The sequence below is a fragment of the Canis lupus genome, chromosome 3 (assembly GCF_048164855.1).
Source record: "Canis lupus baileyi chromosome 3, mCanLup2.hap1, whole genome shotgun sequence".
NCBI lineage: Eukaryota > Metazoa > Chordata > Mammalia > Carnivora > Canidae > Canis > Canis lupus.
Window position 1 is genome coordinate 33,260,807 of NC_132840.1, and position 16,107 is coordinate 33,276,913.

General features: G+C 49.1%; 2 protein-coding genes across 5 annotated transcripts in view; one reads left to right on the forward strand and one right to left on the reverse strand.

Moving 5' to 3' along the window:
- Positions 1-9,376, forward strand: part of CPT2 (carnitine palmitoyltransferase 2) — a 36,772-nt gene extending 27,396 nt beyond the window's left edge. Inside the window, exon 5 of the mRNA XM_072820272.1 lies at positions 8,097-9,376. Coding sequence (XP_072676373.1) covers positions 8,097-8,185 — 89 coding nt within the window. The 3' untranslated portion in view covers positions 8,186-9,376. The remainder of the gene's footprint in view (positions 1-8,096) is intronic.
- Positions 7,515-15,322, reverse strand: CZIB (CXXC motif containing zinc binding protein). Of its 4 annotated transcripts, XM_072820277.1 has the most exons (8): positions 15,164-15,320; positions 14,873-14,956; positions 13,322-13,378; positions 12,910-12,991; positions 12,673-12,704; positions 11,018-11,095; positions 10,248-10,313; positions 7,515-9,005 (listed from the first exon to the last, which is right to left on the reverse strand). In XM_072820277.1, the coding sequence occupies exons 1-8, from the start codon at positions 15,275-15,277 to the stop codon at positions 8,928-8,930; spliced, it is 591 nt and encodes a 196-aa protein (XP_072676378.1). In that variant the 5' UTR covers positions 15,278-15,320; the 3' UTR covers positions 7,515-8,927. The 4 variants fall into 4 exon arrangements, with proteins under 4 accessions (XP_072676378.1, XP_072676379.1, XP_072676380.1 ...); XM_072820278.1 differs by lacking the exon at positions 13,322-13,378 and having other exon boundaries at positions 15,164-15,322; XM_072820279.1 differs by lacking the exons at positions 14,873-14,956; positions 15,164-15,320 and adding an exon at positions 14,249-14,357.
- Between the last annotated feature and the right edge of the window lie 785 nt (positions 15,323-16,107).

Here is a 16,107-nt window from a genome sequence, read left to right on the forward strand (position 1 = left end):
TGCCCTCTTCGAAACACTGATCAAGAAAAGGTGTTTCTTGTGCGCGTGCGCAAGTCACCCGGAAGCACTAGCGGAGGCCCCGCCCCACCGGGGTCGCTTCCTGGGCTCCGGCGCTCTGTGGTAGCCGCTTTGTGCTCCGGGCCTCGGGCCGCGGAAGGCCGTCGCACCAGGGGGTTCGTGCACCTGTGCTGGCTGAGGAAATGGTTGACAGGGCGACAGGTAAGTTCAAAAGCAAGTGTAAAACCTATGCTATGTGTGGCGCTGTTTGCTGCGTGGGTGAGTCAGATGACCGCGTCTCTGGCCAAAGCCGATGGCATCATTTCAGAGAACTTAGGACAGGAGAGGATCGTGGATGTGCAATATTTGTCATAAATAGGGCAGCCCGGGTGGCTCAGCGGTTTAGTTCCACCTTCAGTCCAGGGCGTGATCCTGGAGTCCCGGGATCGAGTCCCACGTCAGGCTCCCTGCGTGAGGCCTGCTCCTCCCTCTGCCCGTGTCTCTGCCTCTCTCTCTCTCTGAGTCTCTCATGAATAAATAAGTAAAATCTTAAAAAATATATATTTGTCATAAATAGTGATTACTATTTACACCCCCGCCCCCCCGGACCCCCCATACCCGAGCTCGCCTGGTGTCCTGGTTCTGTCATGTCCTCCCTGCATGACCCAGAGGCCAGTTATTCCGTCTCTGGTGTGTGAGCTCCTCTCCGTAATCGAGGACAGTGCCTATGCATGGGGATGCAGCTGTGATGATGTAGGTAAGGCACCGGGCAAGCAGTTGAAGCTCAGTCCCTGTTCTCTTGCTGCTCGGAGATGTCCGTGCGGAGGCTGTTCCATTGCTTATGGAAACGCTGACCTCACTTGAAGAGCCAGTGTCCCCTAGTATGAGCTCTTAAGACCAAAGCCTTGAGGGAAACTTGCAGGGCTAAGATGTCATATTTCATGCCTATGTTTCAGGGTGAATGTGCCCTCGGGCAGTACACCCTGGGGACATGCAGTTCTTTAAAGGCATCTCTTCTGTGGTCTGCCTCTGCGTTCCGCATCCCTGTTTACACCTTGCCCACCCTTCCTCCTGGTCCTGGATGCCTGCTGCGAAGGATTCTACGGTGGTACCTGGGAAGGCAAAAACACTGAAGTCTCAACCCACTTGAGGCTCATACTCAAGTCTTGCACCTTTGTAAAGCATTCAGCTGATTTGATACCCTCAACTCTGGAATGCACAGAAGTTATTTCCAGTTTATCTACAGAAGATGGATAGTTGGGGAGGTCACTTGGTAAGTGGTAGGATCAGGACAGGCTCTTTTGATTCCTTGTCCAGGGCTCTATTATGTTTCTGTTCATCTAGGCTTCCAGTAATTACATCTTTTTTTTTTTTTTTTTAAGACTTTATTTATTTATGAGAGACAGAGAGAGAGAGAGAGGCAGGCTCCCAGTGGGGAGCCTGATGCAGGACTTGATTCCAGGACCTCAGGATCATGACCTGAGCTGAAGGCAGAGGCTCAACCACTGAGCCACCCAGGTGCCCCCAGTAATTACATCTTAAACTAGCTGGCCTCCCAACTCAGGAGAACAGACTTTGCTAAATGAATCCATGCTGCTCCTGACCCTAAAGCAGCTCCCATATGGAGACTCCCATGTGAGGAGTGGGCTTTGGGAAGTTGGCAAGTTTTGTCCAGGTGGCTTTCTCTGTCCATAACTCCAGAACAAGTGTAGCACATCTCCAGATTCACAGCCATACCAGCCTCTCTGGAAATCATTTGCTTCTCATTGAGGTGCCCCCAGGACCCCCAAAGTCAGCGTTATGGATACCATGTAGCTTATGGTTTTTTTAAAAAAAAGCTTTATTGAGATATACTTCATATATTATACATTCCACTTATGTAAATTGTATCATTCAGTCATTTTAGCGTATCCACAGTTGTGCCAGCATCATTACAATGAATTTTAGAACATTTTCATACACCAAATAAACTTTATACCCATTAGAGGTCACTCTCCATTTCCCTCAGCCCCTCCTCCACCCCCAAACACTAAAAACACCAGTCTACTTTTTGTTTCTACAGTAATTTTCCTACTCTGGGCATTTCATATAAATGGAATTATATTACTGATGTAAGCCCTTTTGTAGTGGACTTGTTTCACTTAGCACAATGTTTGCAAGGTTTATCCATGTTCTAGTATATGTATCAGTACTTATTTTTTTTTTATTGCTGAATAGTGTTTCAGCATATGGATATATACCACATTTTATTTACTCATTCACCAGTTGATGGTCATTTGGGTTGCTCTACTTTTTGACTATTAATAATCCTGCTGTGAACATTCGTGTATAAGTTTTTTTTTAAGATTTTTTAATTATTAGAGACAGAGAGAGAGGGGGAGACGCAGGCTCCACACAGGGAGCCCGACGCAGGACTCGATCCCAGGTCTCCAGGATCACACCCCGGGCTGCAGGCAGCGCTAAACCGCTGCGCCACTGGGGCTGCCCTGTGTATAAGTTTTCGTGTGAAGATGCTTTCATGTCTTTTGGGTATAGACCTAGGAGTGGAATTGCTGAACCACGTCATTGCTCTGTTTAGTCACTTGAGGAACTGCTAGGGTGTTTTCAACAGTAGCTGCACGATTTTACATTTCCACCAGAAGAATATGAGGGTTCCAGTTTCTCCACATGCTCACCAACACTTCTCATCCATCTATCTTTTTTGCCAAATAGCCATTCTGGTGGGTGTGAAGTGGTATCTTGTTGTGGTTTCTAATAGTTTATGTTTTAAGTTAGACCACATCAGACATGCTTTCCAAATCTAGTGACACCTCTCCAGTTATCTTCCTGTGACACAATGACAAAGAATGGGAGCCAGGACTTGAGGAGGTAGACATGAGACAGGTGGTGCATGGAGAAAGTGAGGGAGGTTTGGTGTTGCAGGGTCATCCCGTCCTCCATCCTTCTATTCCTAGCTTTGACTTGTGTTTTAGCCATTAAGAGGCTGGATACAGTGGGTTATTGCTGGAGATCACTGACTTGTTCCCTCCTGGCACCCATAGCTAGGGATAGCTACGAAGTTACCTTCCTATCAGGAGGTGGAGTCTATTCATTCCTGTCTTTCTGCCTCTAGCCGCCACTTGTTCTTTCCAGTTCATTCTCTCTTCTCACTGTAGCCAGTAATTTTTCTCAAGTTTAAGCCTGATCATATCCCTGCTCAAAATTCTAAAATGGTTTTTCATTAGCTTGGGAAGAAGTCCATACCTCTCATTGTGACAGTTGAGTCCCTGATGGAGCTGACCCAGCTGATCTTTTCTTACAAGGCTTATACTTCCTCAGGGATCCCATGCTATGCTGTTGCCTCTGCTTGGGACACAATTCCCTCCCTGCCCTTTTGGCCATCTGCTCAACTTTCAGGTTTCAACTAGATATCACTTCCTCCAGAAAGCCTTCCCTCAGCCCATCCTCTGAGACTGAGTGCCCCTCCTGAATAAGCCCAAAGTGTCCCGGCAGGCTAACCTTTCCCACAGCACTTTTCAGGGTCTGCAACTTTCTCCATTGTTAGACTGTGGGCAACAAGAGGGGGCCCCAGGGCTTGTTAAATATTTGGGAACTGATTATTCCTCTGAAGCCCTGTACTGTGATTGTTTACTGGCCCAGCAAGCGTCTTGAGAGCTGAAGGCTATTGCATCCCCATGTTCAACACAGTGCCTGGCACATGAGCCATGTAATCCATGGAACAGCAAGATGATGACTGTTGCTGTAGTTAGAGGTTCTAGAGCTGAGCAGAGAGAAGGAATAGTGCTTAAATAGAATGTAGTGAAGTGCCTTCCATATACTACAGTGCTAGGTGAGTAGGAAGAGTGGTAGCAACCTGGCAAGAGCCCAGGTCTTCCAGAGGAGCTAGCTCATTGAATTGATTGCAAATTCATGTTCCTCTCTAGTTATTGTTAAAACATTGTTATTAGGATATTTCAAAAGAAAAGTTTTTAGGGGCAGCCCGGGTGGCTCAGCAGTTTAGCGCCGCCTTCCACCCAGGGTCTGATCCTGGGGACCTGGGATCAAGTCCCACGTCAGGCTCGCTGAATGGAGCCTGCTTCTCCATTCTCCCTCTGCCTGTGTCTCAGCCTCGCTCTCTCTCTCTCTCTCTGTCTCTCATTAATAAATAAAATCTTAAAAAAAAAGTTTTTAGTTTTCTCACTGATTATTAGTCTTTGACAGTTCAACCACTATGTTTGTCTGTAGTAGCGATTCTTAACTGAAGATCATAAAATTCCTTGGATTATCTAGCCCAGTAATTCCTGCCTGGATGCATCAAAACCGGAATTCTAATGTGATAAATCTGGTCTTGTGTGAGTCACATGTGAGGCCCGAGTCCTTATAATCTTTTCTTGAATACTTTCAGGGATTGGGAGCTCATGATCTATAATGTATCACATTCTACTTCTGGAACAATATTAGGAAAGTCTCTCTTATATTGAGCTAAAATCCATCTCCCTGAAACTCTACACTTGGTATGGAGTATAATGGTCTTTGCCCTCTCCCATGCAGGGATCCTTTGGCTCTGTAAATGCAGATCATATTGTGCCCCCCACCACCACCCCAACACATCTTTCCTAGTGTTTTCTCCTGCATAAACCTCTCCTGTTCTCAGACTATACCGCACAGGAATGATCTCCAGGTTTAGTGAGTTTTGTTTGTAATTGCATTAAAGTGCAGAGGACCAAATGGGGACAGTTCACCACAGCCTGGATTGACCAATCAGGGGGAGGAGAGGGCCTGCTCTCACCCTACCTCTTGCCACTATTTCTTTTGATCTAGCCTGTGATCACTTTTAATTCAGTCAGTTTGCAGTTGGCATAGGGTGATATTTTGTATTAATCCAAAATCTACAGGTCTTTCCTCCATGCAACTCAATCCCTATCTGCTATAAATCTAATAGGGTTTTTATAATCAATACCTGGCATTTGTGCTATCTTGTTAGATTGTATCTTTTGGTTCCAAACCGATTCTTTCTAAATAGGAAGCAGGCTCAGAACAGCCATACTTGTGAAATTAGGGCAGTTATTCACTGCTGCTTCCCAGTTTAGGGAGCAGCAACATGTAGGTAGTTGGTCATTAGAGAACAGCGGGACTGTATTTCTAACCAAGTCAGACCTGCTTCCCTTCCCTGCTGTACAGCACCCCCAACATTGTGCTGAACATGTTGCCTTCATTATCTTTAGTCCCTGCAGCAGCTCAGCTGTGAAATCAGGGTGTGGTCTGGATATATCCAGTTCATTTGAGAATGATTTTAAGTAAAATAAAATCTCAGGTCTTATCCCAGAGATTCTAATTCAGTAGGAATGAATAACATATCTTTTCCAGAAGCTTTCCCAGCGATCCAATGCACCTGTTTGTTTGGGAGTGACTGTTTCAGTTAGCAGGTTATTGTTGCTTGACTCTTGAACAAGACAGCTTGGGTTTGATCGTCTTCCTCCCTCTAGAGCTTGCTGCAGCGGAAGCCTTCAGGGAAGATGGCTGAATGAAAGTTAAGATGCACATTAAGTGTCAGGAGAGTGAAGATGTCTGGTGTTGGGAGTCCTGAGCTTTCTGAAGGCTAGGCATGCAGCCTTCTCTGGAACTCTGATGACTAACCAGGGTGAGGGCTCAGCCCAGTGTGACATGACATACAGAGGAAGGAGGGCAGCATTGTGAGATGATCAGGCTTCCTGGACAGGCAAAGATCCTGGGCACCTCCGCCCTTCTGGGAAACAACAGAAATGACCATTGTACATGAGGACACAGCTTCGTGTTCCCCAACCTTCATCTCATTATTCATTAAAAGTCAAGTGTTACAAACATGCCTGAATTAAAAAAAATGCTATTGGATAAAGATGGTACCTTTTAAACATCTGTTCAGGAATAACATAAGAGGATACTGAGGACCTCTGTGGAATGTCCAAACAAGACAGTAGGGAATTTAGGACTCAGGTGGTTTCGTCTTCCACTTGTGCCCATCTCCATCAGCTTTAATGGCAGGAGACCATACATCCACTGGCAGGAGACCAGTCCTGGAGTGTGGGGCAGGGAGCTAACTCTCCTGGTGAAAAGGGGCAGGCCTCAAACATGTTACACCGTTTTGACTAATTTTTATCTAGTAACAATGTCAGAACTGAAAGTGCTCTTTAAGAGGGACAAAATGAGGTGCCAGAGGGACGGTACCTGCCCAGTGTTTATAGTGAGCCCGACACTGAGCCCTGGGTTCTTGTACTCCAACATGCTGCTGCACCAAAGCACTCAAGGTAACTAACCTTGGAATGGACTTTTGTATGCAGAATGAAACAGGGTCCCAATATCATTTAATGCATACATTTAAACAATTGCCCCAGCACCATTATTGGTGGGTTAAAATTTTCCCTACTGTTCTGCAACAGCACCTGTCATAAACCAGTTTTCATACATACAGGGGTCTGTCTACTGTTCCTCTGGTTTGTCACAGTGCCAGTATGATGCTGGCTTAATTGCCATTGCTCTTTAATTACATCATGGCGTCTGGCAGAGGGAGTCTCACACCTGTGTTGCATCACAGGTTTCAGAATCAACTTATGTTCTGTTAAAAAAAAAAAAAAAAAAAAAAAAGTTGAGATTTTGACAAGAACTTTATAAATACATGGTTTTTTTTTTAATTTTTATTTATTTAGGATAGTCATACACAGAGAGAGAGAGAGAGAGAGAGGCAGAGACATAGGCAGAGGGAGAAGCAGGCTCCATGCACTGGGAGCCCGACGTGGGATTCGATCCCGGGTCTCCAGGATCACGCCCTGGGCCAAAGGCAGGCGCCAAACTGCTGCGCCACCCAGGGATCCCTATAAATACGTTTGTTGAGGATCTTTATAATATCAAGTCTTCCTATCCACCGATAGTAGTATAGGTCTCCATTTATTTAGGCTTTAACAGCTTTCAGCAGTTTAATAATTTTGTCCACTAAGGTCATGAACATTTTTGATAGATTTAAGTCCTGCTTACTTTTGGAGGTACTTTTTGTTGTTATAAATGGTACTTTCTCCTTGAATCACATTTTGCGTGTTGTCAGTGTACTGAAGTGCATTTGATTTCTGTATATTGATCTTAAATCCAACACCTATTAATAATGCTTTTGTATTTTGTAAGTGGAAAATCATAATCTGTGAAAATGAGTTGTTTCTTCAATATTTTCCCCTTAACTTTTTGTTGTTGTCTTAGCACACTGGACAGGACCTCAAGCATAAGGAAGAGTAGTAGTGATCAGCGGTATTCTCCACTCACCCGACCTCGAATGGAATACTTCACGCATTTCATTTGCTCTACATTCTCTACAGATCTACTTTGTGATGTGAGGGTAGTTCCTTTCTATTCTTAGTCTCAGAGTTTCTATAGTTGGTTTTATTGTTGAATGGATACTAAATTTTACTGAACACTTATTCTGCATCTGCTGACATAATCTAATTTTCCTTTAATCTGTTAGTGATTATTTGGGTTCTTCTACCTCCTGAAAAATAAGAAAATAATCTAAAATATAAAGAAAACCTTGAGATCCTTTTATTATTTGTCTTTGTGAGCTTCACACACACTGGCTATTACAGAGACTAAAACACAGAAAGGCTGCTTCTCAGGCTGCTTCCACTGATTTGTTTTCAGGCTAAGCAGCAGATTGGACCCTGTGGGTGATAGAACCTTATAGACCTGGTGGCAGAGGGAGGGCCACAGCAGCTCTGCTATGTCAGATGCAGAAAAGAGCATGTGCAGGGGCCAGGAACACAGGGAGCATAGAGGGAACACGATGGAGATGCCAGACTGGAGAACAGACAAGGTAGGCATCTCTTTACCACTGTGGACACAGCCAGCTTTACCTGAAATCTGAGGTAGTGCCCCTTCCTAGTCCCCACCACAACCAGTGTGGAAATGGGCAGATCATTTCCCAGTGGGCCTCCCAGAAAATTAAGGTAATAATTTTTACTTCCAAAGAATTCTGGCTCCAGCAGAACACTGGAATAGTAAGGTCTCTCACAAGTTTTCCAAAAGATGGGTTCACCAGCGTGAAGGCATGAGCATGCCCTCAGGATCTAATCGTATACCAAACAACTCTTTCCACTCTGCAGGGGACCCTCAGACCCAGGGAACCAGGCCCACAAGACACACAGAGCCACGACTCCGGTCTTCAGACGTCCACAGGGCTGTCCAGGGGTAGAACATGAAAGCATAACCACAAAGTGACCAAGCAGGACCAGCAGGAGGAACTCCAGGGAACATAAAGGCTGACTTAGCAGAAGGAAGAGCTTTCATATGGACTCCTCTGATGGGAAGAGGACTGCCCCTCTCAGCAAGTAGACAGACTTGATGATGGTCCAGTAGGAATTTCAGAGCAGATTCATACCAGGACTGGACTGCCAACTCTAAAGTCCCTGCTGGCCCTGGAATATGAAGTGACATCAGCTAAAAATGCCTGGGCTTACTTGGGAGAGAAGGTGGTCAATGTAGTGTTTTGGCTTAGGACCATGGGGCTCATAGAATCATTCCACAGGCCCAACTGCCCTTAGCACCATTGGCCTTGACACCTTAGGTCCTTTGGATTGACCTACCCACTCCCCAAGGGCTGGAGCCCTTAGAAGCTATGCACTCCCGCATATTTTACAAATTGGATCTTAAACTGTGGGAACGTGCCAGGAAGCAATCAGAGACTTCCAACATGAATTCTTATTTGTGGAGGAGTTGCTGTCCTTCTGCCTGACTCTGCCTTCATGCAGCAGTGCAGCACAAACAGGGGCTTTATTAGTGGGCTTGGGGGGCTGTGACAGAGCCCAGCATGCAGGCTGTGAGGGCCTGGACAGCTCCTGGGAGACAAGGGACAAGGGGCCTAGCCTCAATGGCTCTGCTGCTTGGGGCATGTTGTCCCTTCTCAGTTCTTAGAGGCAAGTGTGCAGGAAGAAGGTTCAGCACTTCACAAACTGGTGGGTGACCTCGTAGATGCCCACAGATTCCTGAGCCTTTTCGTCATAGTCCGTCCAGTCCTGTGGGGAAAAAAAGGCGGTTGTCAGCCTCGAGATGGCTTAGGACAGTGTGGACAAGGGCACTGTGGGACTTTAAAGGGCCAGTTCAGGCTCTTACTGAGATACTCATGAATATGTATGTCCCAGAACAGAGCTAGAGCGCATTCTGAGCAAGTCACTTCTCAGAGCCTCCGTTCTGTCTTCTATTTAAAGAAGGGACAGGGACACCTAGAGGCTCATTGGTGAAGCATCTGCCCTTGGTGCAGGGTGTGATCCCGGGTCTGAGAATCGAGTCCCGTGTCGGGCTCTCCACAGGGAACCTGCTTCTCCCTCTGCCTGTGCCTCTGCCTGTGTGTGTCTCAAATAAATAAAATCTTTTAAAAAATTAAAAAGGGGGATCCCTGGGTGGCTCAGCAGTTTAGCGCCGCCTTCAGTCCAGGGCCTGATCCTGGAGACCTGGGATTGAGTCCTGTGTCAGGCTCCCTGCATGGAGCCTGCTTCTCTCTCTGCCTGTGTCTCTGCCTCTCTCTTTCTCCCCCTCTCCCTCTGTGTGTGTGTGTCTCATGAATAAATAAATAAAATCTTAAAAAAAAAAGGGACAACAGACTTCATGTTGAATGTCAAAAGCAGCATATGAGGGAACCCATGTAAAAGTATTTAACATAGTGCCAAGCCATGTAAGAGTTCAGTAAATTCCACTTGTCATTAGGTGCTATGCAAACTGAAGGAGGCTTCTGTCCTCCTTCTGAAGTCTCATCACAAGGCTTATGTAAGGCAGTAACCTGTCCAGTAATACAGATGATTTTCATTATTCATGGTAGTTTTATGCTGCAAAATCACCACAAATAATTAGTAATCAGTGAACCACTGCTTCCAGGGGAAATACAGGGTTAGGTAATCTTGGAAACCTCTGATGACATTTTCAACCAATCAATATATAATCTTATTTTGGGTAGGTTTCTGTTTAAAAACACCTTATAGGTAATTGATTCATTAATATTGAACTCCTAGCCAACAGCACTATAACTCATAGCTAAAGAAAGCTTACCTAACATGCATGTTCTCCATTAGGCATATCCCAGACTTCTTGCTTGTGGGACACTAGATAGCACCTTTAGCACTACACTTAGGGCCATTTAAACACCAAAATCACCAACAAAAAACAAAACAAAACAAAAAAAATGTGGAGTCCTCTTTGTTCGCTGAAATGGTAATTCCCACCAGGTACCCAATAGTGTCCTGCAAGGCCCCCACGTCCTGTACCTTCTCCTGCAGATTAATATCGCTGAAGACTGTCCCCGATTCCACACCCTCAGCAGCAAACCCCGCCTGTTGGTGACAGGAAGACAGCAGTTAGTCTGGAGGAAAGGAGGCACTGGTCCAGCATGTGAGGGCTGGCCAGGGAACAGGCTCTTCTCACACCACCTTTAAGATGGGAGGACAGAGGTGCAGTGCGAGCACCTGTTCTAGAGTAACTACTGCACTTCCCAGTCCTGGCAGCTCTCCCAGGACTGAAGTGGTTCCTTGAAACTACAGCCCCGGACCAGAAGCAGGAGGGGTAGACACCTTTCTGTTACCCCTGTGTTCCTGAAAGACTCTGGGCATGTCATTCTCCTCTCTGGACCTTAGTTTTCTTGTTTAGGAAACAGGGATGAGAATATGGACTTGTCTATCTGCTTCACAGATTTGTCATGAGGTGAAAATAAAGTGGGAGGAGTACTGGTTCTGGAGTCAGATAGACCTGGGTTCAAATGACAGTTCCAGCGCTTACTGTCACCTTGGGCAAGTGGCAAAAATCTCTGAACTTCTTTCCTTGTCTTAAAAATAGGATGAATAACTTCACAGGGTTACATGAGGATTAAATGAATATGTAAACGTGACCAGCACAGTGCCCAACATATAGTAGACACTAATAAATAACAATTACTATCCTTAGAAGTCCTAGTCCATGGTCTCTGGATGAAGCAAAGTTATGCTGTTACTTCCTACATGCCCTCCCCAAAGACACAGGTACCCCAAGAAGACAGACACACCTGGGGCTGGAAATCAATTGGTTCAAGACCTCGGCACTCAAACTCCACAATTGTCTTGAACTTCTCATTGTCTTCAGCCTAGAAAGGAAGTGTGTTAAGGGGGCAGGTCCAACTGGGCCCTTGGGAAGACCTCATTCCCCTATCCTTCCTGTAAGCCCAGAATGAGACTTGGGGGCAACTCCTCCCCTTCTGGAAGAAGACTGCATTGGGCACCTGCTCCTCATAAGACCTTCTTGGACATAGTTGCTACAGAAGAAAGACTGAGTTGTGGAGTCAGCCTGCCTGGATATGAGCTCAGACAGGCCTGCTTCTTTTCCCAACTGGGCCTAAGATTATCAGATTGGGCTGAGGGAAACCACTACAGGTTTGCTGTGAAAATCTGAACTATATAAAGTGCCAGACACTGTGCCCAAATGGTAGATAAAAATTATCAAAATAAAAAATATGAGGGATCCCTGGGTGGTGCAGCGGTTTAGCGCCTGCCTTTGGCCCAGGGCGCGATCCTGGAGACCCGGGATCGAGTCCCACGTCGGGCTCCCGGGGCATGGAGCCTGCTCCTCCCTCTGCCTGTGTCTCTGCCCCCCTCTCTCTCTCTCTCTGTGTGTGACTATCATAAAAAAAAAAAATATGAACAAGAATGTTAGGCTATAAAGTATCCAAATCTTCCAAACCTCTGCCATACTATGAGGCAGGAGGCTGAATTAAAAGCCTTTGAAATGGGGTTTTCATGTGGAAGAGGTGCCTCTTGAAGGGGCTAGTATAGTGAGGAAATTCATGCCTAAGTGACCCATGGGCTCTGAGATGCCATTCAGTCTCATTCTGTCATTCCCTGTAAAATCATTTCTACACACCAACCATGTGCCTGGCACTGATGAGGCACTCTGTTGGCCCTAGTTTGCTTTTTGTTAACTGGTGTTTCATCCACTATATATCATTTACTTGAAAACACAACTTCTCCCTTTAACTTCCAGACAAAACTGAAAATTTGGCATAAGTCAAACATGTTTCAAAAATACTAAGTAAGGGGGCATCTGGGTGACTCAGTTAAGTGTCTGATTTTAGCTCAGGTCCTGATCTTGGGGTCCTGGGACTCAGCCCGTTCGGCTCTGTGTTCAGCGGGCAGCCTGCTTCTCCTTCTGCTCCTCCTTTTGCCCCTCCCCCTGCCCATACTCTGTCTTATATAAATAAATAAAATTTTAAATTAAGGAATAGGTGAAAACAAGTAACTACCCTTTAAACAGAGAGACTCAAAGTACACCCTCCCTCTGTTGTCTTTGAACTAATTTGTTACACAGTAACATATAACTAGCTAATAACATCAACATCGAGGGTGCCACAGATGGCTCCCCAATCCTCTGTGTAGACAAGCAAGTGCTTTCAGTGATGGAAACTGAGTGGCCAGGTTGGGCCAGAGGTTCCCTGAGCTCCCATAGCCCAGTGCTTATTAGAGAGGCACTGCAATAGCCTTATTTAGGACTCTTCTGCCTATAAAGCCAGTACATGGTGAGTGACTGATAGGAGTGAGTGAACAAGTAAGAATATGAGTGCCCCATGGCATGTCACTCTGGTGCAGAAAAAAACTCTGGAATCCAGGCTTCCCAGTTCCCAGCTTAGATTTAAATGCACCGTACCTACCACCACAGCAGGAAACTTACATTGTAAGATTTGATGGTGCTGCTCAAAATCTCTGAAACATCAAAGAGAAGACAAAGTTGACTTGAGTCCCTACTTGCCCCCATCCTGGTGCCCAGATGTGGCTCTGGGAGAGTCGGCTGCCACGGCCTGGGCACCTCAGGCCTAGGTCCACCCACAGTCACACGAGCCTGCTTTTGGTCCAGTACCAGGAAGATGTGGCCCAGCTGGCAGAGCTCAAGATTTGTGGCCCGACCTACCGATGGAGTTTTCCCTCGCACATAGTTTGCACTTCTGGACCATGGAGGCGCTGCCACGACCTCCCTTCAGTGCCACAGTGTCCTGGCAAGGGTAAACAGAAGCTGTCACCACACATTCATTAGACAAGATCCCATCTACCACTTAGACAGTTGAAGAGACCAAGACTCTGACAGGGAGTGCCATCTGCCAGGATAAGAATCCTGGGGAGCTCCTTGAGACTGAAAAAAGGATTCCCCTTGATTTTGAACTCTGTCTCACATTCCAAAGAAGCCTGTTCCAGGGCTGCCCTTCCAAACCACAGAAAACATGGTCCAAAGACCTGAGAGATTAGGGTCACAAGTTCCCTCCCCAGATCCCTGCCTAGAGGCCTAAGTGTTTGTGTGCAGCTATCGTGGTAGGGGAAGCAGTTACCATCAGCCGAATATACTGCCACTTCTCTGAAATCTCACCACAGTTGCCACATTTCATCTTGAGGGAGGAAAAAGAGGGATTAGTAAAGTTGTTGGCTCAGGTGGGCAGACAAGGAAACGGCAAAAAAGTGTGACGTAGGCAGGGTCAAACTACCTTCTTATCCAGTTTCACCTCCTCTTCACTACCAGCCCCAAGAACACATCTGGATTTCTCTCTGGGCACAGAACAGGTCACGTGTTTCTCCTGCAGGCTTGCCCACCCTCCTCTAAGAAGTACCCGGTCTGGCTGGACATCGAGGGCTCAGGAAGGGCAGAAATGCTCTCAACAGCGCCCACCCCCACCCCTCGTTGGGCCTGGGGCTTCCCTTGTAGGTTTCCAGTAGAAGTATTCATCACTGTTGTTACTCCACGTCTGTCTCCTTCGCTAGACTCTGCTTTCTGAAGCGGAAGAACATGAATTCCTCAAATAAGCCCTGGGACTCGAGCTTCAAAGTATTTGGTAGTAAAGGTGTCTAGAAAGCTTCCTAAAAGGGACAGAGCTTTCGCTGGGGTTTAGACGAGGAGCGACACAGAGCAGAAGCTACGAGATCTGGGAGAGCTAAGGGCCTCAGCCTGCTCTGCACGAGGGGCCTCCGTAGACCAGATTCGCCGGTACCGGGAGGGGAGAACAACATGAAGACGATTTCACGAGAAATAAAGCCCAATGTACAAGCGAAACACAAGGTGCAATTCCTCTCTTTACTAAAGAATCCCAAGACCCCTTCTTGTAAACCAAAGTAGCCTTTCGTTTAGTGTTTCCGTAACATGAAATATTTCACGGAGGAAAAATTACAAAGGGAATTCCGAGCCCTTGCCAATTAAGAATTAACCAATACATTCTGAAAAATGAACAAATTCTAGTCGGGAAAACAACATTTAAGGGTAATACATTTCCAATCTTGCCAAGACGCAGATCCTCATAAGCCGACCTGGACACGGGAAAGCTCTCCCGGCGCCACCCGCTGGCGCCCCGCCCCCGCCCCCTGGCGCCCCGCCCCTTCCGGAGTCGCTCCCCCACCCGGAACCTCGCGGCGCCGCGGCCTCCCAGGCCCCTCCCTTCTCCCGCCCAGGGCCCCGCCCCTCCCGGAGTCGCTCCCCCACCCGGAACCTCGCGGCGCCGCGGCCTCCCAGGTCCCTCCCTTCTCCCCGCCCCTGGCGCCCCGCCCCTTCCGGAGTCGCTCCCCCACCCGGAACCTCGCGGCGCCGCGGCCTCCCAGGCCCCTCCCTTCTCCCGCCCAGGGCCCCGCCCCTCCCGGAGTCGCTCCCCCACCCGGAACCTCGCGGCGCCGCGGCCTCCCAGGTCCCTCCCTTCTCCCCGCCCCTGGCGCCCCGCCCCTTCCGGAGTCGCTTCCCCACCCGAAACCTCGCGGCGCCGCGGCCTCCCAGGCCCCTCCCTTCTCCCGTCCAGGGCCCCGCCCCTTCCGGAGTCGCTCCCCCACTCGGAACCTCGCGGCGCTGCGGCTTCTCAGGCCCCTCCCTTCTCCCGCCCAGGGCCCCGCCCCTCCAGCCGCACCTTGAGGTACCACCGGAAGTCCTCGCCTAAGGGGCGGAGGTTGGTGACATTCTCCAGCGTGGCTTTGAGCTGCAGCGCAATTTTCTGTGGAGAGGGGGTGGCCGGAGAAAGGGCATCAACCGCGCCTGCGCAGCCTACCTTGCCCCAGCCCCGCCCCTCCCAGTACGAGCTCTGCCTCCCTGCTCCTTCCCAGCACAAGCCCGCTCCTCTCATTCCCTCCTGGCACGAACTCCCGCCGCCCAGGTCCTCGCCACCTCCCTGTCCCTGCCTCGGCGGCAGCCTCCGCCTCACCCCCATAGTGGCGTGGCTCGGCTCGGCCCGACTCGGCCTGGCGACAGCGGCGGCCGCTGCTTTCCGGCCTGTCGTAAACGGTAGGCGCCGCCGGCGTACCGTGCGGGTGCGCATCTCCGGCGTGCGTCGAGGGGGCGGGGCCTCCACCCGTGGCAGCTGCCTCCCGCGTGGGCCGGTGTTGTCTCCTTCCCTCCTCTAAGGGGACCGGCGGGGTCTCGTGAGTCCACGATTAGCCTGCGCTCAGAGCCGCCGAACCTGCTTCCGGGTGTTTGCTGAACGCCGGTGTCCTGGCGGCACCATGCTAGTCTGAGGGATCGCGTAGCAAACACGACGTCCCTGCGCGAAGCCTCTGCCAGGGCTTTTCCTGCCCCTCAGTTCTGTCTGCTGGCCCTTCCCTCTGTCTCTGCCCCCAACAGCCGCGCGGCCCCTCAGACGGCGTGGGTTCCCCTGCCCGCGGCCAGCTTCGCAGGCTGGGGGCTGGGCGCTCCTCTGAACCGCCCGCCCTCTTTCCTTCGGGGGGTGCCCGTGACCGTGTCTCCGCCGCGGCCCCGTCGCCGGGTGGTCCCTGGGCGCCTGGTGTATGCTGTGCACGAGCTGAACCTGGGCTCTGTGCCCCCGTCCAGGGCACTTGAGGCCGCGGAAGCCCGCAGCTCACGGGCGCCGCTCCGCCTTTGGGGTTCTCCCTCTGGTCCTGTCCTCTTCACCACTGCCTTGGCTGCCTACGCACTATGTATAGAGGGGGCACCTGGACTTAGGAACCCTGAAGTCTCTGGTCCCAGATCTGGCCCCGAGTTCCACACCGTCGCCTTTGAAGGGGGCGGATGGTGTGTAGGGGCCGGGGCGGGGGGCGGCAGGACGCTGGCCTAGGAGTCAGGGCTGGGACGTGTCCCAAGCTGGCCTACCTAAGGGTGGGAGCTTACCCTGGTCACCTCCCCTCAAGTCAG

Coding starts and splice junctions, on each gene's coding strand:
- CZIB (XM_072820277.1), bottom strand. CDS start 15,277: ATGCGCACCCGCACGGTACGCCGGCGGCGCCTACCGTTTACGACAGGC. Junction 12,992..13,321: donor GGCAGTATATTCGGCTGATG/GTAACTGCTTCC, acceptor TACCCTTGCCAG/GACACTGTGGCACTGAAGGG. Junction 11,096..12,672: donor GCACCATCAAATCTTACAAT/GTAAGTTTCCTG, acceptor CTTCCTTTCTAG/GCTGAAGACAATGAGAAGTT.